This window comes from Bufo bufo, chromosome 2 (genome assembly GCF_905171765.1).
Source record: "Bufo bufo chromosome 2, aBufBuf1.1, whole genome shotgun sequence".
NCBI classification, from domain to species: domain Eukaryota; kingdom Metazoa; phylum Chordata; class Amphibia; order Anura; family Bufonidae; genus Bufo; species Bufo bufo.
Genome location: NC_053390.1, coordinates 250,678,190 through 250,702,975, shown reverse-complemented (window position 1 = coordinate 250,702,975; position 24,786 = coordinate 250,678,190). Strand labels below are relative to the sequence as shown.

The window sequence follows — 24,786 nt, the reverse complement described above, 5'->3', positions numbered from 1 at the left end:
TCGGTCGCCCTTCCTTATCCTTCATTAGGACAAGGTAGTCCTTCGTCCGGTCCAGTCCTTCCTTTCAAAGGTCCTGTCGGCATTCCATCTTAATGAAGAGATCATTCCCTTTCTTTTGTCCTGCCCCGTCTCATCCTTGTGAGCAGTCGCTCCACACTCTGGGTTTGGTTTGGGCCATTCGCATCTATCTGTCTCAGACGTCCTCTTTCTGATGGAATGATTCATTATTCGTCATTCCAGAGGGACCGAGACTAGGCCTGGCTGCGTCCAAAGTTTCCATTTCCTGATTCGTTTGGCCATTGTGGAAGCGTACCGCATCAGTGACCCGGCTCCACCCTTCTCGGGTTACTGCTTATTCTGCTCGGGCAGTGGAGGCCTCTTGGGCAGGACATCATGGGGCTTCGGTCCTTCAGGTGTGCAGGGCAGCTACCTGGTCGTCTTTGCACACCTTTTCCAAATTTTACACCTTTGCATCCTCTGGGGCGTACAGTTTTGCAGACGGCAGTTCTGATTGGCCGGATGGCTTCTTCAGTTATGACCCACCTCTGGGACTGCTCTGTAACGTCCCAAGGTAAAGCCTGGTGTCCCCCAATGATACGGATGAGAACTAGATTTTTATACTTATCGTAAGATCTGTTTCTCTTCCGTTCATTGGGGGACACAGCTCCCACCCATTCTCTCTAGTTACGGGCCTCATTGTGGCCTGGGTGATTCTTGGTTTGTATATTGTTAGGTTTTCCTGCTTTTTTTCTTTTGCTTCTCATACTGCTTTTGCACAAACTGTTTTAGCTTAGTCCCTGTAGGAAGGGTATAGCTGGAGGAAGGAGCTCACACTTTTGTGCTTAGTGTCGCCTCCTAGTGGCAACAGCTATACCCAAGGTCAAGCCTGTGTTCCCCAATGAACGGAAGATAAATAGATTTTACGGTAAGTACAAAAATCAAGTTTTCTTTGGTCTGAATGCTGCTCAGATGATATTAGATGTTAGAATATATCCGCTTATAACAATTCTGGTTTATTTTAATTTACAATGATTGCACATTCACCCAATTTTCTTTTGTCAGACATTGCTCATTAGCTGTCATTAACGCCCTGGCAAACATAGCAGCCAACATCCAAGGAGAACAGCTGGTAGATGAGCTGCTGATGAACCTACTGGAGCTGTTTGTGCAACTGGGACTAGAGGGCAAGCGGGCCAGTGAGAGAGCCAGTGAAAAAGGTCCAGCGCTCAAGGTGAGACATTTTAGGATGGAACAATCAGAATAAAATATTATGAGTGGCAGAATTCAAGGGGTTTAGCTGTGCATGTGGAAAACCACCATTGTAGTGTCAAGCCAGATTTCTGGCCTTGAAGAAGGCACCTCAGAGTCTCGAAAGCTTGCCTTATAACATTAATTATTTTAGTTAGACATTAAAAGGTATCAAATTACAATTTTTTATATTTTCTCTTTTTTGAGAGCATGAAGACTTTTTTTTTTTTTTATGTTACATTCAAACATTTGTTAGTCTGTACAAGTTTAACAACCCGCTGCTCCACTCCAACGTTCAATAGCTGATCATGACTGCAGACTTGTTTTTGCCTTGCGGTCTCTGCTGGTCTGGGACAGTTTACAAGTGCCGTATTTCATTCTTATGCTCACACCAGAGCTTTACTCACAACCATCCCACGTAAAAAGTTTGTGAGCTTGTGCTTATTCCAGATGTCTTGATCTAAACACCCCTATAGTTGCTTTCACATTCACCTCCCCATACCTTCCAGTAATCAGACATCAACCCCTCCTGTCCATTAGATGGCTGCAGATGTAATCGTGTCTCCTCCATGGAAATGCAGTACGCTCATCTCCTGGATCAAAATGAACCGGAACTAATAATTAAAAATATACGATCAAATAAAACTCTGATAAAGGAGATGCCTTTTTAAATGGAAGCCCATTTCGGCAATCTCTTATCCCCCCCAGGGATCAGATGTTACTGCCCAGAGAATCCACATCTGACTGCTGCATGAGAAATGTAGTGTAACGTGGTGGTCATTATCTGGCTGCTAAAGAGGTGTCCTTCATGTGTGCTTCCTTTCTACCTCCATGTACCCTAATAGGGTAATAAGGTGTTGCCTTCATGAGACAACTTGTACTGTACTTCTAGGCATAAAAATAAACTGTCCACGCTGAGTTTATTTCACTGGGCTTAAAAAAAAATATTTGATCCTAATAAGAATTGTCCCCAGTTAGGGTGGTTCTTACATCTGAAATGCACGCTTCTGAACTTTTCTAATTGAGACTCCTAAATGATACTGCGGCTTCCAAAAGGCCGTTAGGCATCTCTGCTTTATATCCTGTTGTAGAACAATTAGCTGAACCTTTGTGGTTTACTAGGTATTTGTACTAGTTTCCTACTTAATGCTATGTTTTTGTTTCAATAGAGTTTTTTGTGTACTAAAATGTCCAAAGATCTTCCGAATGAAAGTTATACTGGGAAACCGCAGTCCTGCCCCAGTACAATTAGCGTAACATTTTTATATAAAGTGAAATCTTTTTTGAATGCAGTCAGTATGGGCCGTGTCGCCTAGCTCCTTTACTTGTCATAGTAATTATTACTTTGTCATGATTAGTTATCCACCGGCCAACAATTCCGATTACGAAGCTTGCAGCTTTTCATGTGGCATCTGAGTCAAGGTCTACACCCACACTAGAATGGGGCAAAGTCCCGTCACAGAACTGGGAAGGTTACGTTGATCAATGCCCTGTTTATCTTTGTGCTTACATGAGAATTTGCCGTCACTCGTTGACCTAATATTCTGTACATATAAGCATGCTTCATGAAAGCCAGTGCTGAAAAACAGGAACTCTGTAGACATTTCAGTGAACTTGTATTGCAGTTTCTGCATTTAACATGCATTGTTATGTAATATGTATCCCAAAAATTATAGATGCGGCATATTTAAGTGTAAAGGTCCTCGTTACATATTAGTGTATTGTCGGCCAAACATGCTAATGTGTATGGGGAGCAGATGATGTTGGGGAGAGAAGGATCAGGCAAAATGTATATTTTTGCCCTATCCTTTTGTTCTTCAGGGAGATAATCCACCACCAGAAGTGTTCTATGGGGAAAATGGAGAAAGCCACTGCCAGCCACATCTGTAAGGGCTTGTCCACACGTAAAAGATTTACTGTGGACTCTCCATCCAGATTTGGAATATGCAGAGTTAGAAGCTGAACAACCCATTTAAAGAGAACCCTTCACTTTGTCGCGTCTGTTTCAGTAACTGCTTGCATTCCCCATGTAATAACAATTCTCGAGCATATTTTCTCATAACTCTGTGTTGTCTTCCTCTGTTATTCCTCCTGAATATTTTTTTTTTTTTAAATCAGATGTTTCTTTATTAACAATTTTCAGTCTTATTTTATCACATTAACATGATATTTTTGTAGACCACAGATGTATACATTATCTGTCATATATAATATATACATTATATTACACATATCTACATAAGACATTGCATAAATCCACATAGAAACTCCGGTATCAAAAGTATTTTCAATGTGAGTACATTTATCCATCCTAAACAAATAAACCCATACCCCCCCCCCCCCCCTCCCCCAATACCTTTAAGGCAGGACACATTCTAATACACCTTCCTTAATCATCACTCTCGGGGTGTCGGCACCACAATACTCCTAAATAAGCCATCCACCATCATCTAATTCCAATCAGCGATGCTTCATATAGCATCACAGTCCATCATCAATCTTCCCATACAGCCACATTCCAATTCCAGGTAACCCCCTCACCATCAAGCTTCTATAAATGCACCACACACCTGCTACCATCCAATATTCTATATATATCATCCATCCTCACTGCATTCACCTTGTCATAGAAAAAGTCCTTGTAAGTGCCAGCCAGGAGCTACAGCACCCAGAATTATCAATCCAACTGCCCCAGATTGCTTCGAATTTGGACAGACACTTCCTTTTTTGATATACTTCTCTTTCTAAGCGAATCACAATATTTAATCTAGCAACATATTCTGATATATCAGGAGGTATGGGCTGGATCCACTTTGCTGCCAATGTTTTCCTAGCTTGATATAGCATTCTCCCTATTCCAGTAATTATAACAGACTGCAAATTATTGTCAGGTAACAGGCCTAATACGCACAGTTTGGGATCCAACTTAAAACTAGCACTATATACTTTATTCACCAGATGTAGTATTGCTTTCCAATAAGATGTCAGTGATGAGCATGACCACATCATGTGTAAAAGGTCAGCTTCATCACTTCCACACTTCGGACAGGCTGGACTATCTCTGTAGCCTATTTTATGCAAGAACACTGGGGTCTTATATACCCTATGTATTAAATATAGATGGGATAAACGTGCTGCCTCACTAAGGGATAAAGTAGGGGTAAGTTCCACCACCTCAGTCCACTGCTCATCCGTGAGTACCCCTAGATCTCTTTCCCACTGACGTCTACTTGTTAATGGATACCCCTTAAGAAAGTCCTTAAAAAGGGCCTGAAACACCATGGAGATTGCTCCCTTCACTGAACCAGCTGCAACCACCATATTCAATGTCTGGCTTGACATAAATGTCACTGGGGCTATCTTAGATTGAGCTTCTAAAACATGTCTAAGTTGTAAGTATCGATAGAACTGTGAAGAGGGCAGCCCATATTCAGAGCACAATTGTTGGTATTGTTTTAAAGTTCCTTTAAAATAAATATGGCTCAGATTCCACACCCCTTTTTTATTCCACTGGGAGAATCCATTCAGGTTTTCCAATTCCTGAAGTGCGGGGTTATGCCATAAAGGCGAGATGTTCATCAACCCTGTTATCCCTAAAATACTCTTTGCCTTATTCCATACTTTCCTCATAAGAATCAAGGTCGGAATATTTCCTATTTCTCCTTTTATTTCTCCTTCAATGACTACCAGCGGGGAAGACCTATTCCTCCTGAATATTTATGAATAAATTGGCAACTAGGTGTTACCATTACCCTTTATCAAGGGGGTGTGACGCAGTTTGAACCCATTGCCATTGATTAGAGAGTGTCAGACTGCAGAGAGACACCCTCATCTGGTAACACCCGTCTATCAATGTATTCATTTATTTTGAGGAGGAAGAACAGAGCACCAGAATAACAGAGTTATAAGAATGGATGCTCCAAAATCGTCATTTTATGGGGAATGCAAGTAATTTTTTTAATCCAATATACTTTTTATTAAAATAAAGTTTTTCTGAAAGAACAGCATTTGAAGAGAGTACAATTCTTCTGAAAATACAGCATCTAGAAAGAGTACAATTCTTCATGATGTCAATCATGTACTCCATGTAGAAGTGCTATTGTCGCAATATTTTAACAGCATTATATAACAGTAAATGCAAATACAGAAAAAAATTAGAGCGACATAATACATTTCTTTTAAATCAGATAATTTTTATTTGGTTTTTCAAAAAATCACAAAAAGCAAAGGAAGACAGTCTGTACAGCATACATGCAACAGTAGATGACAAAAATACCATAGCATTACACGATCGGACAGATAGTTACTTACATAAGTATCACAAGTAACATAAACCATGGTACAAGAAGCACATAAAATCACGTATTCTAGTTACAAAGTATATCTGGTACAGAGCCACATTTCCCATCCAATAATTTATCAACAGGAAACCAACCCTCCCTACCCAACTAAAGCCCAGTACCCCCCCCCCCCCTACCCAAGCGATGGAGCGGATCCAAACTCCAAGATTGGACATCTTATTAACATGTCAAAGGCACATCCATTGGTGTACACCTCCTGTCTGTGTATCAGACCTCTGCAACATAATACATTTCCAGTACAAATGGCTGACAAGAGACAGAATGTTATGATATGATAGGCCTTTCGAAAGGGTAATTCTGTATATGAGTGCCTATATCGCATTGTGCTATGTCAGCTGCCCCGTCAGGGACATTTGCCCCCTCAGACAGTCCCTCATTGGAGCCACAGATGCCATACCGGGAACTGCAAACCAATCCTGCCATATTGACATAAATTTACCTGGGCATCTCCTCTTTATGTGCACCCCTCTTTCAAATTGTAAAACTGTATTTAATCTATTTATATACTCCTGCCTAGTGGGAGGCTTCTCCTGTATCCAGTGTTTGACAGTTAAGACTATAGCCTGGAAGAGCATTCTTTGGATACTCAAGAGATTTCTTATCATCCACTCCCAGTGAGTCTAAAATGCCCAGTACACAGAGTTTGGGATCTCTAGGTATCTGTATTTGAGATGTCCTTGTTATGATCTTTATCATCTCCTCCCAAAAACTCCCCCAATTTCATGCAGTCCCAGAACATGTGTATTAATGATGCCTCTGTTCCTCCACAGCGAGGGCAGGTTGAGTCTAAGTGCCATCCTATCTTAAATAGGAATTTTGGGGTTCTGTATACTCTGTGAATCAGATATAACTGAGACAATCTTTGGGATTCACTAAGCGTGAGACTAGGGGTCAGGGCCAGAACATTGTCCCACTGCTCCTGGGAGATCTCACCCATGTCTTGCTACCACTTTCTCTTAACGGGCAGGGGGTCCGATGTATTACATTTCTGAAAGAGATGTTTATATATCAGTGATATCAGACCCCTATAGCAGTGCAACCGTCAAATAACGGTTTCACAATAGAGGGGGAGGCGGACAGTTGCAAGCCTTCCTTAAATTGCTCCTGAAAAGCATGTCTCAACTGCAGATATTGGAAGAACGTGGGTCTAGGAAGTCCAAATTCCTCCTGTAGCTGCATGAAGGATTTTATCACCCCCTGTGATTGTACTTGATATAAAAATAAAATACCTTTTGTCTTCCCAAGGGGAAAACCCTCCAATCTAAACATTTCTGGTAGTTGAGGGTTACGCCATAACGGTGTCTAATCGTTAAACCCCACCAGGCCTATTAATTCTTTAAATTTCAACCAGACCTTTGTTATTACTGTAATTGTAGGGCAGTTCCTAGCGTAAGACTGTGGTCTTCCCAGTTCCGCTAATGTAATGTGTTTTCTGTTTCATGACTACGGAGGCAATTCTGGGAGAGGGGTCTAGCTGTACATGTCGTCCCCATCCTCTAAATTGTGTTATAACTGTGCAGCCATGAAGTATAGCCATGGATTTGGGATTGAAAGGCCACCTTCCTCTTTGCCTTTTTCGAGCGTTTCCATTCGGATTCTAGGTTGTTGTTTTTTCCAGATCAAGGAACAAAAAATACTTTGTATCTTGTAAAATATACGCTGGGGAATCCATATAGGGGAATTATGTATCGCATAGAGCAATTGGGGCATCAGTATCATTTTGATTAAGTTGCTACGGCCAATGACCGAGAGAGGCAGCTTGCACCAGGTATTAGTTTTCTCAACAAATTTAGAAATCAGGGGATTCCTTTTGACATATTCTGATGGCCTTGGTGTTATCATGACTCCTAAATATTTAAAGCTACTGGTCATCTGTAATTGGGTATTGGTAAGATTGAACTGTGGCGAGGGAGGATCAAGTGGGAGAATCACAGATTTGTCCCAATGTATCGTTAAGCCTGAATATTTCCCAAACTCTGTGATATCTTTCATAATAGGAGTAATGGAACGTTGCAGATCACCCAGATAAAGGAGCAAATCATCTGCATATAAAGAGACTCTCTCTTCCTGGGATCCCAGTGGGAAACCTTTCCATTTAGGGGAGGTACGCAAAAGGCAGGCTAGAGGCTCCATAGCTACCGCGCACAGCAGAGGGGACAGGGGGCAGCCATGCCTCGTACCCCTATGTAATGGAAATTGGGCAGAGAGTATGCCATATGCTTTGATTTTTGCTACCGGTGAGTTGTTCAGTAATTTGACCCAGGACATAAAACATGATCCAAATCCCATAGCCTCCATTACTGCCCATAAATACTCCCATTCCACGCTGTCAAAAGCTTTGGCAGCGTCTAGGGATATTACAGCCCTACAACCATCAGTGTCCATCGACCTCTGAAGATTCAGAAATAATCTTCGGAGGTTGATTGAAGTGCTTCTGTCTGGCATAAACCCTGATTGATCTACGTGTATAAGGGACAGGATGACCTTATTGAGTCTGTAGGCCAAGACCTTCGCTAAAACCTTCACGTGAGTTGGCAAAAGGGAGATGGGTGTATAGGAATCGGGTACAGTCGGGTCTTTCCCAGGTTTGGGAATTAGCACAACTACTGCCTCCCCCATAGACGTTGGCAATTTCCCCACTCTCAGAGCGTCAGTGAAAGTTTCTAAGAGGTGGGGTCCGGGAGGAAGTGGGTCTTGTTATCTTTTGTAAAACTCTGCTGGCAGACCGTCCGAACCCGGGGCCTTCTCATTAGGGAAATATTTCATGGCTAGTTTAAGTTTCTCTATGTCCAGGGGCCTAAGTATGTAGATGATTCAAGGGACAGCGTAGACATCGATATTTTGGCAAGATAGGATTTGATAGAATCCGGGGGTGTAATGACAATTATCAGGAGTAGAGTTCCTTATAGTAGATATAAATTGTATTAAGAATTACCGAATCCTCTACTGAGAGGCTTCCCCTTCTAGTCCTACTGGTTGCTATTCTAGCCGTACCCTCCTGTGAACGAATCACTCTAGCCAATAAACTCCCTGCACTCTCCCCGCCTCAAAATACTTCTGTTTTAAGAAGAATCGTTTAGTGTCAGCTATGTGTAGCAGATGGTCGTTAAGTTTAGCTTGCGCAGTCCTCCACGCGGAAGTCCGTGCACGGGGAAGGTTCCCCTATATAGGCAGCTTCTCAGTCTCTCACCTCCTGCTGCACAGCCTCAGTGAGTTCCCTAGTTTTTGCCTTGCGCCGTTTAAGTTTCTGTATATACAAGACCCTATATATGCCTTCATGGCATCCCATACCGTTCCCTTAGCAGCGGAACCTATATTGGTGCTAAAAAACTCCATAAGCCGCTGTGTAAGAGGATCCCCATCATCTAATAGTTGTATCCAGAACGGATTAAGCCTCCAGAGAGAAGACCTAGGACGACCTCTATACCTGTTAAATTGCAATCCTATATGTATAGGGGAGTGGTCTGACAGGCTATGCGGCAGGTATTCTATTAGATGGATGTATGGCGATGTCTGTAGTGACCCAATAGGTAAGTCTATTCTGGACAGGGAATTATGTGAGGTAGAAAAACAGGAGTATTGACGCTCCTGCGGATGCCGGATTCTCCATAGATCTAATTCTTGTAGTAACTTTGTAGGGACATTTCAGTAGCATCTGTTGGCAAGGGGCCTGGGTGAAATTTATCTAGTTAGGGATTTAAGTATTTATTAAAATCACCAACCATAAACATGGGTACATGGGGACCTTGCATCACAAAAGCCATCACTTTTTTCAATATAGCACAGGAGTAAGGTGGAGGGATATATACGGCAATCAGGAAAAATTGCACCCCGCATATAGAGCAGTGCAGACAGACGTATCTGCCCTCTGGATCAACGTCACTAGAGTGGCATTCAAAAGGAACGGCCCTATGCACTAGGGTACTAACTCCCCTAGCATATGTAGAAAAGGTGGAATGGTAGGCGTGGGAGATCCACGGTTTGTGTAACCGTCACTGGGATTGTTATAGACAGATGCGTCTCCATGAGACATAATATGGCCGGTTGATATTTTTTGTGTAGCCATAAAAACTGCTTGACGTTTCGTGGCATCTCCCAGGCCCCTGACATTCCATGCTATAATTTGCACCCTATCCGCCATCATTCCTAGGGATACATAGCAGTGTAACAGGATTACCCGTATAGTTGGATCGGTGTCTCCTAAACCAAAAAGGATGTGTGCGAGTCGTCTCCCCACAGATTCCCTTCCCTGTAAACCAGTTAACATAACATTCCCCAACCAAAATCGTGCCTGAAAACTACACTGCTCAAAAAAATAAAGGGAACACAAAAATAACACATCCTAGATCTGAGTTAATTAAATATTCTTCTGAAATACTTTTGTTCTTTACATAGTTGAATGTGCTGACCACAAAATCACACAAAAAAAAAAAATATGGAAAGTGTGTGTGGCCTCCACGTGCCTTGTATGACCTCCCTACAACGCCTGTGCATGCTCCTGATGAGGTGGCGGACGGTCTCCTGAGGGATCTCCTCCCAGACCTGGACTAAAGCATCTGCCAACTCCTGGACAGTCTGTGGTGCAACGTGACGTTGGTGGATAGAGTGAGACATGATGTCCCAGATGTGCTCAATTGGATTCAGGTCTGGGGAACGGGCGGGCCAGTCCATAGCATCAATGCCTCGTCTTGCAGGAACTGCTGACACACTCCAGCCACATGAGGTCTAGCATTGTCTTGCATTAGGAGGAACCCAGGGCCAACCGCACCAGCATATGGTCTCACAAGGGGTCTGAGGATCTCATCTCGGTACCTAATGGCAGTCAGGCTACCTCTGGCGAGCACATGGAGGGCTGTGCGGCCACCCCACACCATTACTGACCCAATGCCAACCGGTCATGCTGGAGGATGTTGCAGGCAGCAGAACATTCTCCACGGCGTCTCCAGACTCGTCAAGTCTGTAAAAATGTGCACAGTGTGAACCTGCTTTCATCTGGGAAAGAGCACAGGGCGCCAGTGGCGAATTTGCCAATCTTGGTGTTCTCTGGCAAATGCCAAGCGTCCTGCACGGTGTTGGGCTGTAAGCACAACCCCCACCTGTGGACGTCGGGCCCTCATATCACCCTCATGGAGTCTGTTTTCGACCGTTTGAGCAGACACATGCACATTTGTGGCCTGCTGGAGGTCATTTTGCAGGGCTCTGGCAGTGCTCCTCCTGTTCCTCCTTGCACAAAGGCGGAGGTAGCAGTCCTGCTGCTGGGTTGTTGCCCTCCTACTGCCTCCTCCACTTCTCCTGATGTACTGGCCTGTCTCCTGGTAGCGCCTCCATGCTCTGGACACTACGCTGACAGACACGGCAAACCTTCTTGCCACAGCTCGCATTGATGTGCCATCCTGGATAAGCTGCACTACCTGAGCCACTTGTATGGGTTGTAGACTCCGTCTCATGCTACCACTAGAGTTAAAGCACCGCCAGCATTCAAAAGTGACCAAAACATCAGCCATGAAGCATAGGAACTGAGAAGTGGTCTGTGGTTACCATCTGCAGAACCACTCCTTTATTGGGGGTGTCTTGATAATTGCCTATAATTGCCACCTGTTGTCTATCCCATTTGCACAACAGCATGTGAAATTGATTGTCACTCAGTGTTGCTTCCTAAGTGGACAGTTTGATTTCACAGAAGTGTGATTGACTTGGAGTTACATTGTGTTGTTTAAGTGTTCCCTTTATTTTTTTGAGCAGTGTAGTAACATGAGGCACAGAAAAGTTCCTGAAACCAACAGTAACAAAGGCAGCAATAGTTCCGCTGTCACTGAAAAAGTAAACAGTATGGAAAATACAATTCTGATGGTATAGCCCTGAGTGGCACTAATATACATATAACAGTAGGCATCTTGATCATCTATCACATATAAATTTATATATATATATATATATATATATATATATATATATATATATATATACACACACACACAGTGGGATGCGAAAGTTTGGGCAACCTTGTTAATCGTCATGATTTTCCTGTATAAATCGTTGGTTGTTACGATAAAAAATGTCAGTTAAATATATCATATAGGAGACACACACAGTGATATTTGAGAAGTGAAATGAAGTTTATTGGATTTACAGAAAGTGTGCTATAATTGTTTAAACAAAATTAGGCAGGTGCATAAATTTGGGCACCACAAACAAGAAATGAAATCAATATTTAGTAGATCCTCCTTTTGCAGAAATTCCAGCCTCTAAACGCTTCCTGTAGGTTCCAATGAGAGTCTGGATTCTGGTTGAAGGTATTTTGGACCATTCCTCTTTACAAAACATCTTTTAGTTCATTCAGGTTTGATGGCTTCCGACCATGGACAGCTCTCTTTAAGTCACACCACAGATTTTCAATTATATTCAGGTCTGGGGACTGAGATGGCCATTCCAGAACGTTGTACTTGTTCCTCTGCATAAATGCCTTAGTGGATTTTGAGCAGTGTTTAGGGTCGTTGTCTTGTTGAAAGATCCAGCCCCGGCGCAGCTTCAGCTTTGTCACTGATTCCTGGACATTGGTCTCCAGAATCTGCTGATACTGAGTGGAATCCATGCGTCCCTCAACTATGACAAGATTCCCAGTCCCTGCACTGGCCACACAGCCCCACAGCATGATGGAACCACCACCATATTTTACTGTAGGTAGCAGGTGTTTTTCTTGGAATGCTGTGTTCTTTTTCCTCCATGCATAACTCCCCTTGTTATGGCCAAATAACTCTAGTTTCATCAGTCCACAGCACCTTATTCCAAAATGAAGCTGGCTTGTCCAAATGTGCTTTAGCCCACCTCAAGCGGCACTTTTTGTGCTGTGGGCGGAGAAAAGGCTTCCTCTGCATCACTCTCGCATCCAGCACCTCCTTGTGTAAAGTGCGCCGAATGGTTGAACGATGCACAGTGACTCCATCTGTAGCAAGATGATGTTGTAGGTCTTTGGTGCTGGTCTGTGGGTTGACTCTGACTGTTCTCACCATTCGTCACTTCTGTCTATCCGAGATTTTTCTTGGTCTGCCACTTCGAGCCTTAACTTGAACTGAGCCTGTGGTCTTCCATTTCCTCAATATGTTCCTAACTGTAGAAACAGACAGCTGAAATCTCTGAGACAGCTTTCTGTATCCTTCCCCTAAACCATGATGGTGAACAATCTTTGTCTTCAGGTCATTTGAGAGTTGTTTTGAGACCCCCATGTTGCTACTCTTCAGAGAAAATGAAAAGAGGAGGGAAACTTACAATTGACCCCCTTAAATACTCCTTCTCATAATTGGATTCACCTGTGTATGTAGGTCAGGGGTCACTGAGCTTACCAAGCCAATTTGAGTTCCAATAATTAGTTCTAAAGGTTTTGGAATCAATAAAATGACAACAGTGCCCAAATTTATGCACCTGCCTAATTTTGTTTAAACAATTATAGCACACTTTCTGTAAATCCAATAAACTTCATTTCACTTCTCAAATATCACTGTGTGTGTCTCCTATATTATATATTTAACTGACATTTTTTATCGTAACAACCAACAATTTATACAGGAAAATCATGACGATTAACAAGGTTCCCCAAACTTTCGCATTCCACTGTGTGTGTGTGTGTGTGTGTGTGTGTGTGTATGTATGTATGTATGTATGTATGTATGTATGTATGTATGTATGATATATATATATATATATATATATATATCACCTAGCCTAAGGGCAGCGGATTTACCACCCCTCCCTGTTATATACTATAAAGGGCACCAAAAAGAAACAGTGTCCTTAGGTAAAGCGACATAAAAAGGAGAGAGATACTTATCGACATCCATCATGGAACGGCCCAGTTGTCCCCTTTAGAGTCCATAATGCAGCGTCTCTTTTCCTTCCAGTCAACCAGTTGCATTGGGCTACTGCAAGGAACTTTCATTCAGGTCCACCCATTGGGAGGCCTCTTCTGGCGAATTGAAGAAATGGACCGTATCTCCCGCCACCACCCGCAGTCTGAAAGGGTAAAGCATGGAGTACTGTATGTTCAGACGCAAGTGTCTTTTAACATCAAGGAATTTCGCTCGGCGTCTCTGCACATCCGCTGAGAAATCTGGGAATATAGAGATTTTGCGACCACCGATGAGTAGATCCGGATGGTCCCTTGCTTTACGGAGAATGTTGTCTCTGTCTTAATGGTGTAGAATTTTCATCAGCATGGGCCTAGGGGGGCCCCCCCGGTGGGTGTGGGGGTCGGAACGGCACCCTGTGTGCCCTTTCAATTGCAAACAGGGGGGAGAGGGAGTCGCGACCAAATTTAGTCTTGAACCAGTCCTCAAAGAATTGGACAGCATTAGCCCCTTCTGCTTTTTCAGGGACTCCCACCAAGCCAAGATTGTTGCGGCGTGATCTGTTCTCTAGATCCTCCGTTTTATTTATTAAGGAGGGTGATATTATGGATTTCTTTAGCAAGATCGCGTTTTATGGTAGGTATCTGGTCTTCTACTTGGCTAATTCTCTCCTCAACCCCAGTCACTCTTTGGCTGACTTATCTGAGGTCTTGTCTAATGAAAGATACACTTTCCTGCAAGGACCCCATGGATGTATTCAGGGTCATTAGTGCAGCACTGCATTGCTGCACAGCCCTGTATATATCTGCAGATGAAGGTTCTGCTATATTCAGCAGAGCCAGGGGAGGGGAGCCCACTTGTATTGCAGACAGTGATAGAAACGTCGTCCTGTGAGGGGGAACTCCCTGCTACACACTCTGCCATGCGGGTGACGCCATCTTGTGTGCCGTCCTCATGAGGGGCAGCATCGGCGGTAAGTTCCAGTACCTGATCTTCCTGTGCCCCGAGCACACCCTCCACTCCTCCGGAACCATCTCTTGCAGGTGGGACGCGTGCAAATTGTTCCAGACGCGCCGCCACCTCCACAGATTTGGACGTGGTGGCGGCACCATGTTTTTTTTACCGCCGTTGCTCCCGGCCCCTCTTTCTCCCTTCTCGTGGTGTGGTCATGGCCGGAGATGTTCGCAGGGAGGTCTCCCCCCACACTTGTGTGCTGCCGTTGGACCGAAAAGGAGGATGTAGCCTCAGGATGGAGAAGGATTAGTGCAGCCGCCGCTCAGGAGCTCACCCGCGCATGTCCTTCTACATTGCTGGCCAGGCCACGCCCCCTGGGAATGCAAGTAATTACTGAAACATACATGTCAGGAGAGGTGACAGGTCCTCTTTAACTTTGATTGATCCACATGCAGCTTAATTAAAGGTTTGTTAGTGTGTGGTGTTTGCAAATGTCTAGAAATGATCGTAAATGCACTTCTGTGTCTTATATTCTTGGACTTGCTGTCATGTGGTCTGATGCCATTAAACTGTTACTTTTTCATTATAAAATGTCTTTTTTTTTTTTACTAGGCTTCTAGCAGCGCAGGGAACCTGGGGGTCCTCATACCTGTAATTGCTGTGGTGAGTATTTCTCATTTCTAATATTACGGTCACAATAATGCGAGCATGCTGTCTTTGTCGTAAAAGTGCAGGTGAGATTCATTTACTACATTTCTAGAAAGGAGAAGCCCTACAGAGCATTCAGGTTGTAGATTCCTGGTACTGTATATCTAACAGTCCAAGAACATGTTGTGCCAGAAAATCATCCATCTGGATCAGACCTACAGACCTGGGTTTTCTTGGCCTGGCTACTACATAAGAGTTTTTTTAAAGTGATGTCCTAGACCGGCAGTTTTTTATTTCTCTATTCATCTCAAAGAAACTGTTCCATGGAAGCCATTCATATAAATGTTGGTTATTAAAATGACTGTAAAGTTCAGTGTATATAAACCGATCATCGATGGATTTTCAGAAATGGCGTAAAAGGCAGTGTACTGGCACGTAAAGCTCCTAAACTGGTTACTCCTTACTCCAGCACGCACGGTGAAGCCCCCTTCGCTGTCCATGGATACCCTGTGTGAATACTGGCCACAGAGTCCACTGTGTACGTAATTCCTATGATGGCGGCAATCACCTGATTTGCTCACGTGACTTCTTTCCTTACTGCGTCCTCTGTTGGACCGGCACTGAAGCGTAGATTCAGGCAATTTGTTTTCAGTATCTGGCATGTGCGTGAAGGTTTTCAGCGCTGGTGCAGAAGAGCGCCTCGCTGGGGCGATGGTCATGTGGGTAAATTGTGCAACGCCTTCCATCTCAGGCGCTATGGATGCAACATTTGTCACATTCTGTGTTTGAAAAGGAGACCCATGGACATGGTGGGGCTTCAGCATGCATTCTGGGTTAATTAGCGACTGCTTTTAGAGCTTTAAATGTCAATAGGCAGAGGTGCATGCCATTTCTGAATTCTCAGTCCTCCTCTTACTTCATGTTTTGTGTGCTGCCACTGTATACTCAACTCTTGGGTAACTTTTCCAGTTAATAGCTTAGAGGACATTATACATGGGGTTAATGGTTACTTCGTTAGCAGGGAAACAAATATTTAGTAAGTTTGCACAAACCTTGAGTGAAAATGCTGCCAAACGCAGCTTCATCCGAAATCACTATAGACGCCTTAGGATCAATAGGTAACTTTCGTTAACAACAAATATTCATTGACAGACAAATATTTTTATGAATTGCCTTTTATTAAAGATAATGCATTATACTAATACCGGTAGTACATCAAGTAAGAATTATTTTGTACACTGTCTATGATGACATATTTTAAATGGTTATAACTCTGGAGAGACTCCATCTTTATTGTATATGGACATAACAATGCAATGGATGCAATCAGATCTTGGCATTTTGCCACATCCAATGACTTCTCGACAGCTTTTTGGGAGGTCTGAATGTTGGATAGACCTTATTTCTGTTACATATATAATAATATAGAATAATCTGAACTAAGTGAGAAGCATAGGCTCGGTTACAGGGGCTGAATCATGATCTAGTAGGATTGGCGACTTTTCCAAAAAATACGAGGCAATCTGTGCGATGCTCATATATAAGAAACAGGAAAGGGCGGTCGGCAATGAAGCGTGTCTGGATGGACAACGGTGTGAATCCCACCACAGTAACAGCTCCTGCCTGCGTGCCTTCTTCATTCACTGTGATGCTGCCTTGTTGCTGAAACTGCAGAACGTTATGTTAGCAGAGGAAGTTCATAAAGAAAAATCACAAGTTAAAATGGGCAGGTTCCCGTATCTTTCTAAGATTAAGGGTACATTCATACACGACTGTATGTATTTTGCGGTCCATGAAATATGGATGACGTCTGTGTGGACCTGTGTGCTTTTGGGATCCATATGTCCGTTCAGCAAAAGATAGAACCTGTCCTATTCTTGGCCGCAAATGCGGAACATGGACCCGTTGAATTCAAGTGGGTCATCCAAAAAATTGGATGTCACACTGACGTCATGCGTATTTTGCGAATCTGCTTTTTTCAGACCACAAAATACATATGGTCATGTGAATGCCCCCCTAATAAAGGGTAATTGTACATCTTCAGTTTATTAATGCTTAACTCATAGATTCCATGTGAATACCACTGTTGTAGTTAAGGACACTGTGTCAGGAGCTACAATAACTCTTTGATGATATGGCTAAAGGTAGAAGGCCTGTAGGCGCTCTTCCAATAGTATTTTAGTGGCCTACCCCTTGAAAATGCAAGTGGATGGACATTTGCTATTTCCAGCTCATGTAGTGTGAGTAAAAGTTTGGCAGCCATGAAAGCTGCTTGGGGAAAAGAAGTACCAAAACATCTCTGGTTCTGGATTTTGAATGCGACCCCAAATGTATGCAGCCATGTAACCCATGGCCACACATCAACTGTAATGAACTCCCATGGACAACACAGCCACATACTCAGTAAATTAAGGCCCCATGCACACAATTGTATATATATTATTTTCTGCATCCGATCCACATTTTTTGCGAGTCAGATGAAGACCCATTCATTTCAATGGGGCCGCAAAAAATGTGAACAGCACACCGTGTGCTGTCCACATCCTTATATGCGTTCTGCTGGCCCACAAAAAAGATAGAACAGGTCCTATACTTGTTGTCCTTTTTATGGACATAACGATTGGACATTTCTATAGAAGTAGAAAAAAAAGGCGGCATACATATGGAATCTGTGGTTTTGCAAGCTTTAAATCGCATTGCTTGACATTACAAATCTAAAGGGTGATTTTTCTGGATATTTATTCAGAAAAAAAATATTGTTAGCATAAGGGTACTTTCATTCTAGCGTTATTCTTTTCCGGCATAGAGTTCCGTCCTAGGGGCTCAATACGGGAAAAGAACTGATCAGTTATATCCCTATGCATTCTGAATAGAGAGCAATCCGTTCAGGATGCATCAGGATGTCTTCAGTTCAGTCTTTTTGACTTTTGAGGCCGGAGATAATACTGCAGCATGCGCAGACCTTTAAAAATGTGGAAAAAAAAATAGAAACGGATCAGTTTGTCCGTATGACAAACGTACAGAAGGATCCGTTCTTGCAATGCGTTTGTGAGACGGATCCGGATCCGTCTACAAATGCTGTCCGTTTGCATGCAGATTGCCAGATCCGGCAGGCATTTCCAGCAACGGAACTGCTTGCCGGATCACTCTGCCGCAAGTGTGAAAGTACCCTTAGTAAAATATGAATACGGCAAGAAGAACAAAAAAAAGATAGTGATGGTTTTGCGTTGTTCGCTTTAATTTTCCCATTGTAAGGGCCGCTCATCTTCTCCCCTGCTCATAAAGTACAGTTTCTTTCCAGCCACCTTAAAAGTGTTCTATCAGTGCTCAGAAAGTGGTCAATTCAGCGCTTTCTATTGACATTGCAGTAGCTAGCTGAAGATTAATTGACTCTATAAACCATAAAGAGGGGTCAGTATACAGGTGTGCAGTACTTTACTTACATAAATGCGTCTATACTTACCAAGCCAATGCTGATGTCTTCATCTGTAATGCCTGAGAAATCTGCTCTACTGGTGAACAAGTCCTTTACTCCCAGGCTGCTCAGCACATCCTTCAAGTTGTAGTTCTTTTCTAGCTTGAAACGTGGCAGATGAACTTCTCTTGACCTAAGAACAAAAGTTATACTTGATCGGTTGGGCATGTGAGAAAGTATTTGAGCATGGTCTATAGTCATGTTCAAAAGGACTGTCTTTAATTACTTCAAAGGAGAGCATACATGATCCTCCATCTTATGTTTTCTTGATGACCTACATCAAATTTGCCTGTAGGATTTCTAAAAAGTATGGCAACAATGGATACAGCCCAGAAACCAGGGTGGATAAAGATCAATGATTTTTTTTAAAAAAAATCAGATTTTTTTTTATTTAAATCTGATTTTTTTTTTTATATAAAATGCTTTTTGAGGAAAATATATTACCATCCAAAGGTTATTCCATCATGAAATAAAGATTAGTTTTTTAATTATGTAGAATAAGGCTGTACGTAGACTCCCATATTGTTTGAATGGATTAGGCAGTGGCTGAGGGACAGGCAACAGAGGGTTGTAGTCAATGGAGTATATTCAGACCAAGGTCTTGTTACCAGTGGGGTACCTCAGGAATCTGTTCTGGGACCCATATTGTTTAATATCTTTATCAGCGAAATTGCAAAAGGCCTCGATGCTAAGGTGTGTCTATTTGCTGATGACACAAAGATTTGTAACAGGGTTGATGTTCCTGGAGGGATACACCAAATGGAAAAGGATTTAGGAAAACTAGAGGAATGGTCAAAAATCTGGCAACTAAAATTTAATGTTGATAAGTGCAAGATAATGCACCTGGGATGTAAAAACCCAAGAGCAGAATATAAAATCTGTGATACAGTCCTAACCTCAGTATCTGAGGAAAGGGATTTAGGGGTCATTATTTCAGAAGACTTAAAGGTAGGCAGACAATGTCATAGAGCAGCAGGAAATGCTAGCAGAATGCTTGGGTGTATAGGGAGAGGAATTACCAGTAGAAAGAGGGAGGTGCTCATGCCGCTCTACAGAGCACTAGTGAGACCTCATTTGGAGTATTGTGCGCAGTACTGGAGACCATATCTCCAGAAGGATATTGATACTTTGGAGAGAGTTCTGAGAAGAGCTACTAAACTAGTACATGGATTGCAGGATAAAACTTACCAGGAAAGGTTAAAGGACCTTAACATGTATAGCTTGGAAGAAAGACGAGACAGAGGGGATATGATAGAAACTTTTAAATACATAAAGGGAATCAACAAGGTAAAAGAGGAGAGAATATTTAAAAGAAGAAAAACTGCTACAAGAAGACATAGTTTTAAATTAGAGGGGAAAAGGTTTAAAAGTAATATCAGGAAGTATTACTTTACTGAGAGAGTAGTGGATGCATGCAATAGCCTTCATGCAGAAGTGGTAGCTGCAAATACAGTGAAGGAGTTTAAGCATGCATGGGATAGGCATAAGGCCATCCTTCATATAAGATAGGGCCATAGTATTCAGTATATTGGGCAGACTAGATGGGCCGAATGGTTCTTATCTGCCGACACATTCTATGTTTCTACTGTATATGTGTAATTTTTTTGGTAAATAAATTCCATTAATCCATTCACAATGTGATGCTCTTCCAGAGGTTTTTGTAAGATTATTGGTCAGTTTCTCTGCCTACAAGATATTATCACAGATGCTTGGTTTACTTTTGCAGTTCTCAAAACTGAATTTGACTCAGCAGAGATCACATGCCTCTTCTTCATAGCAAAAATGTTATAACATGAACAGAGTTGAGAAAAATACCTTAATCCTAACTTCTACAAACCTATGAATGCAGAATCAACCTAATCAAACTAATATGAAAAGTTGTTTAAATCTTCATCATCTACTTGCATATTATAAGTTATACCAGCAAGAATTTAGTCTTTATGTAGAAAACTATGATTTAAATCAAGCCTTACTGACTAGTGATTTAAATCGTGTTTTAAATCATTTTGATTTAAATCAAATCCACCCTGCCAGAAACTGACTCCATTCCAGCAGCAAATGCAATGCAAACAGATGTTCTCATTCAGTGCAGTCATATGACATTTTGAAAGAAAAGAGGTGATAGAGAAGAACAACCCCTTTAGGATTATAGCTATTATAGCTGGCCATAGCATTTATTAACATGCTGTGGATTTAAAATCTACACCCCAGGTCAATTTCCATGGCGGCAAAGAGGAGAAGGCACTGCGGTTGCAGAGAGTGCAGAGCCACTAGGTGTAATGGTAACACCCCCATTGCTCCTAGGGGCTCATTTATATATATTAAAACATCATTTTTCTCAGCAATGCAGGCACATATGAACATGGGACCAACACAGATGCCTTCAGCTGCCAAGTGCGCATGCAACAGGTCAGCCATTTTCATAGATACAAAACTGCTTACAGATGCTCTTTAAAGGACATCTGACACCAAATTATCAGCATTTATCCAGCTGACATGCAATGTATGCAAGTCAGCTGAATGCTATGATTTAAGTCCCAATTCTTTATGTGGCCTCAATGTGTCTAAAATCTTTTATAATATGTAATTGAGCCCCTGGGTGCAACAAGGCTGGTGCCGTTGTAGTAGAGGTTCTAAGCAGAACAGTATCTCTGGATGATACGCATCTTGTCATGTATCTAGTTCAATGGATTGCTATTTTATCTGTTTTGAGCATAGTTTGTCCAAAGAGGGTAACACCTTTTCTTATTATTTTTTGTATTTTACCTGTTTGTCATGCTCTTCTGCCATCGGTCTATCAAGTGTGGGCTGAGCTGCTTCTCAAGGAGCTTCATACCGGATAGTTTGTGTGGCACCACTATTAGCATGCTGATATTACCAACATAGGGCAGCTGCAGAACTTCACAATCCAGTTCAGAATCCAAAGCAAACAGAAAACTTCCTTTGATCTTCATCATAGGAACCTTTACCACTTCTTTCTCACTCACACGGAAGTTTGCATTGTAGGTTTGCTCTAGTGGAAACTTATTCTCCCATGTCCCTGCGTGAAATGAGAAGACATTCATACACCTTGGTTTTATGGACAAAGAAAAGGGGAATTGGGAAGATTTATTAAAACTTGCAAAGGAAAAGTTGGGGGCTCACAAAGTAGCCAATCAGATTCCAGCTCTCAAGTCTCAGAGGCTGTTTGTAAAATAAAAGATGTTTCCAGATTGGTTGCTCTGGGCTTTTCCTCTACTTTTGGATGCATAACTGAGTAACATTAGGAAGTTACTACTTACCTTTGAAATAGATACAGTTAATAAGTAACATTAGAATATTAGGGTTCAGGTTGGCAAGTGCTTCCTTTATCAGTCCTTTGGTGAGCTTCTGAATGCGCTGGTTAACCTTGTGGAGAAAAGTTTTGTCTGCGAAATCACCGACTTGAGCCTCCGCATAGTAGAAGTTTTTCAGGTTATCCTGGAAGTCCTTATTAATAGGAAAATCTTCCCGTACGTAGATGTCATTGACTGATCTTAAGGTATAGCCAAAGTTTCTCCGAAACAGTCTGTGAGTTAATTTGCGGAAGACCGAGTGAAGAGTGGTTACGTCGTACTTGGTGCTGACGTTGATAAATTCTTTGAAGCCTAATGTGGAGAAAATTTCATTTTGAGTCTGTGCTTTTGTTCCCAATGATATGGTAGCCATAGCTGTGGACACTCCAACTGGTGCCAGCAAAACGTTATCTGTTGCATTCGCGTTCTCTCTAATGGCACGGTAAAGGTTGAAGCCAAACTTTGCATTCATAATGTTAAGTCTCTGAATCCTAGTTTTTCCAGGAAACAGTTCATATATATTTCCTTGGGTTTTATCATTGCCTTTAATTTCCGGAAGAGCATCAATGATTTCTGAGTAGTCTTCATCTTCACCAAATATTTGATCAAAGTCTAGGTAGTCCTCTTCATCATCTCCTTCAGGTATAAGGTCTTTGGTCACTGTATCATCTTGCAGACTCTGCTCACTTTGCAGAGGAAGACCTCTTGGCTCCAAAGAACCTTCCCCATTGCTTTTCTCAAAATGCTCATGCAGGTCTTTGACACCACAGAATGCTGAAGAAACCAGGAGTAAGCTCGTAGCAAGATGTAGAAGGCTCATCTTTGGAGCAGTGATTCTAGATAAGCAAAAATAGTTTAAAATGCTTTTAGAAAAACCTGCAAATATGTGTCTATAAAACTATCTGGCAAGTTCTTTACAGACCTGCACATAATAGTGTCCAGAAAAGTAATGTGAAATGTCCTTACCTGGAGGCTTCTGGTTGCAACTGCCAGATGAGGAATATAAAGCTGAGGCTCAAAGGAGCCAAAACCTAACCTTTGCCACTTTCCAGAGTAAACAGTCCAAAACATCAAACATACACAGAATTGCCTGGTCAGCTGAAGTATTTCCTTCTCTGGGGCCCCCTGCTATCCCTCCCTCCCTTCTATTCTTCCATTATATTTCCTGTGTTTCATTGTCCTATTTATAACAGTTTTTGTGGAGAAGTGTATAATTTGTATTTATTTATTTTTTTTTGTAGGGAGTTATTCTGATTGCCTTATTGGAGTCAGGAAGGAATTTTCCCCCCCTTAAGTGGGGAAAATTGGCTTGTACCTCAGTTTTTTTTTGCCTTCCTCTGGATCAACTTGGATAACAGGCCGAACTGGATGGACAAATGTCTTTTTTCAGCCTTATATACTATGTTACTATGTATGTTACTTTTTCAGTTCTTCGAAACGTTAAAGTAGCAGCCACATAATTTTAGTTTGAATGCTGCAGACCAAGTCTTTTTGGGCTTTAACCCCTTAAGGACATAGGACGTACCGGTACGCCCTATTTCCCGAGTCCTTAAGGACCAAGGACGTACCGGTACGTCCTGACTTCAAATCTGTATTCCGGCGCCCCAGGGGTTAATCGGAACGGGATTTCGGCTGAAATCATTCAGCCGGCATCCCGTAACAATGCAGGGGGGGGTCATTTGACCCCCCCGTATCGGCGATCGCAGCAAACCGCAGGTCAATTCAGACCTGCGGTTTGCTGCTCTTTTTGCAGTTTCTGATGCCTGCGGTCCCTGACCGCGGGGATCAGAAACTTTAGAGTGGCTAAAATCAATATTTTTCACCCCCCCCCTGCACCCCTGCACGATTTGATGCCGGCGGGTGGTGCGGGGGAGGGGGTGTCGCAGGCGGTAAGGGCGTTGCGGGAGGCGGGCGGTGCGGCAGGCGGGATCGCGATCCCCCGCCCGCCTCCCCATGAACGATCGTTGGATTCTAGTGGGTATACCAGGGTGCCAGCACATTGCTGGCACCCTGGTATAAACGGCTGACATCTGTGCAGATGTCAGCCGTTTAACCCTTTCCATACCGCGGTCCGTACGGACCGCTGTATGGAAAAAGTTAACTGTCATCGGTCAGGGAGCTCCCTCCCTCTCCATCGGGGGGCTGCTGTGCCTTTGGGTCTGGGTCAAAAAAATGTAAAAAAAAGTGAAAAAAGTTAAGATAAAAAAAAAACATTTATCACTGAATAAAAATGAAAAAAATAAAATACACTACACACATTAGGTATCGCCGCGTCCGTAACGACCTGATCTATAAAACGTTCATGTTACTTTCCCCGCACGGTGAACGCCATAAAAAAAAAAAAACTAGGAGAAAATTGAAATTTTGCCCACCTTACTTCCCAAAAAAGGTAATAAAAGTGATCAAAAAAGTTGCATGTACGCCAAAATAGTACCAATCAAACCGTCATCTCATCCCGCAAAAAATGAGACCCTACTCAAGATAATCGCCCAAAAACTGAAAAAACTATGGCAAACACTAAAACATGATTTTTTTTGTTTCAAAAATGAAATCATTGTGTAAAACTTACATAAATAAAAAAAAAGTATACATATTAGGTATCGCCGCGTCCGTATCGACCGGCTCTATAAAAATATCACATGACCTAACCCCTCAGGTGACCACCGTAAAAAAATAAAAACAAAAACGGTGTAAAAAAAGCCATTTTTTGCCATCTTACGTCACAAAAAGTGTAATAGCGAGCGATCAAAAAGTCATATGCACCCCAAAATAGTGCCAATCAAACCGTCATCTCATCCCGCAAAAAATGAGACCCTACTCAAGATAATCGCCCAAAAACTGAAAAAACTATGGCTCTTAGACTATGGAGACACTAAAACATTTTTTGGGTTTTAAAAATTAAGTTATTGTATAAAACTTACATAAATAAAAAAAATAGTATACAT

General features: G+C 42.3%; 2 protein-coding genes across 3 annotated transcripts in view; one reads left to right on the top strand and one right to left on the bottom strand.

Moving 5' to 3' along the window:
- The window catches only part of PI4KA (phosphatidylinositol 4-kinase alpha), a 171,429-nt gene that overhangs the window by 62,498 nt on the left and 84,145 nt on the right, over window positions 1–24,786 (top strand). The window contains 2 exon segments of the mRNA XM_040416365.1: window positions 1,063–1,231; window positions 15,017–15,067. Coding sequence (XP_040272299.1) covers window positions 1,063–1,231; window positions 15,017–15,067 — 220 coding nt within the window.
- Window positions 16,210–22,939, bottom strand: SERPIND1 (serpin family D member 1). 2 transcript variants are annotated; one of them, XM_040416362.1, is made up of 5 exons: window positions 22,764–22,799; window positions 21,809–22,677; window positions 21,294–21,567; window positions 18,516–18,660; window positions 16,210–16,720 (listed from the first exon to the last, which is right to left on the bottom strand). In XM_040416362.1, the coding sequence occupies exons 1-5, from the start codon at window positions 22,769–22,771 to the stop codon at window positions 16,529–16,531; spliced, it is 1,488 nt and encodes a 495-aa protein (XP_040272296.1). In that variant the 5' UTR covers window positions 22,772–22,799; the 3' UTR covers window positions 16,210–16,528. The 2 variants fall into 2 exon arrangements, with proteins under 2 accessions (XP_040272296.1, XP_040272297.1); XM_040416363.1 differs by lacking the exon at window positions 22,764–22,799 and adding an exon at window positions 22,808–22,939 and having other exon boundaries at window positions 16,529–16,720.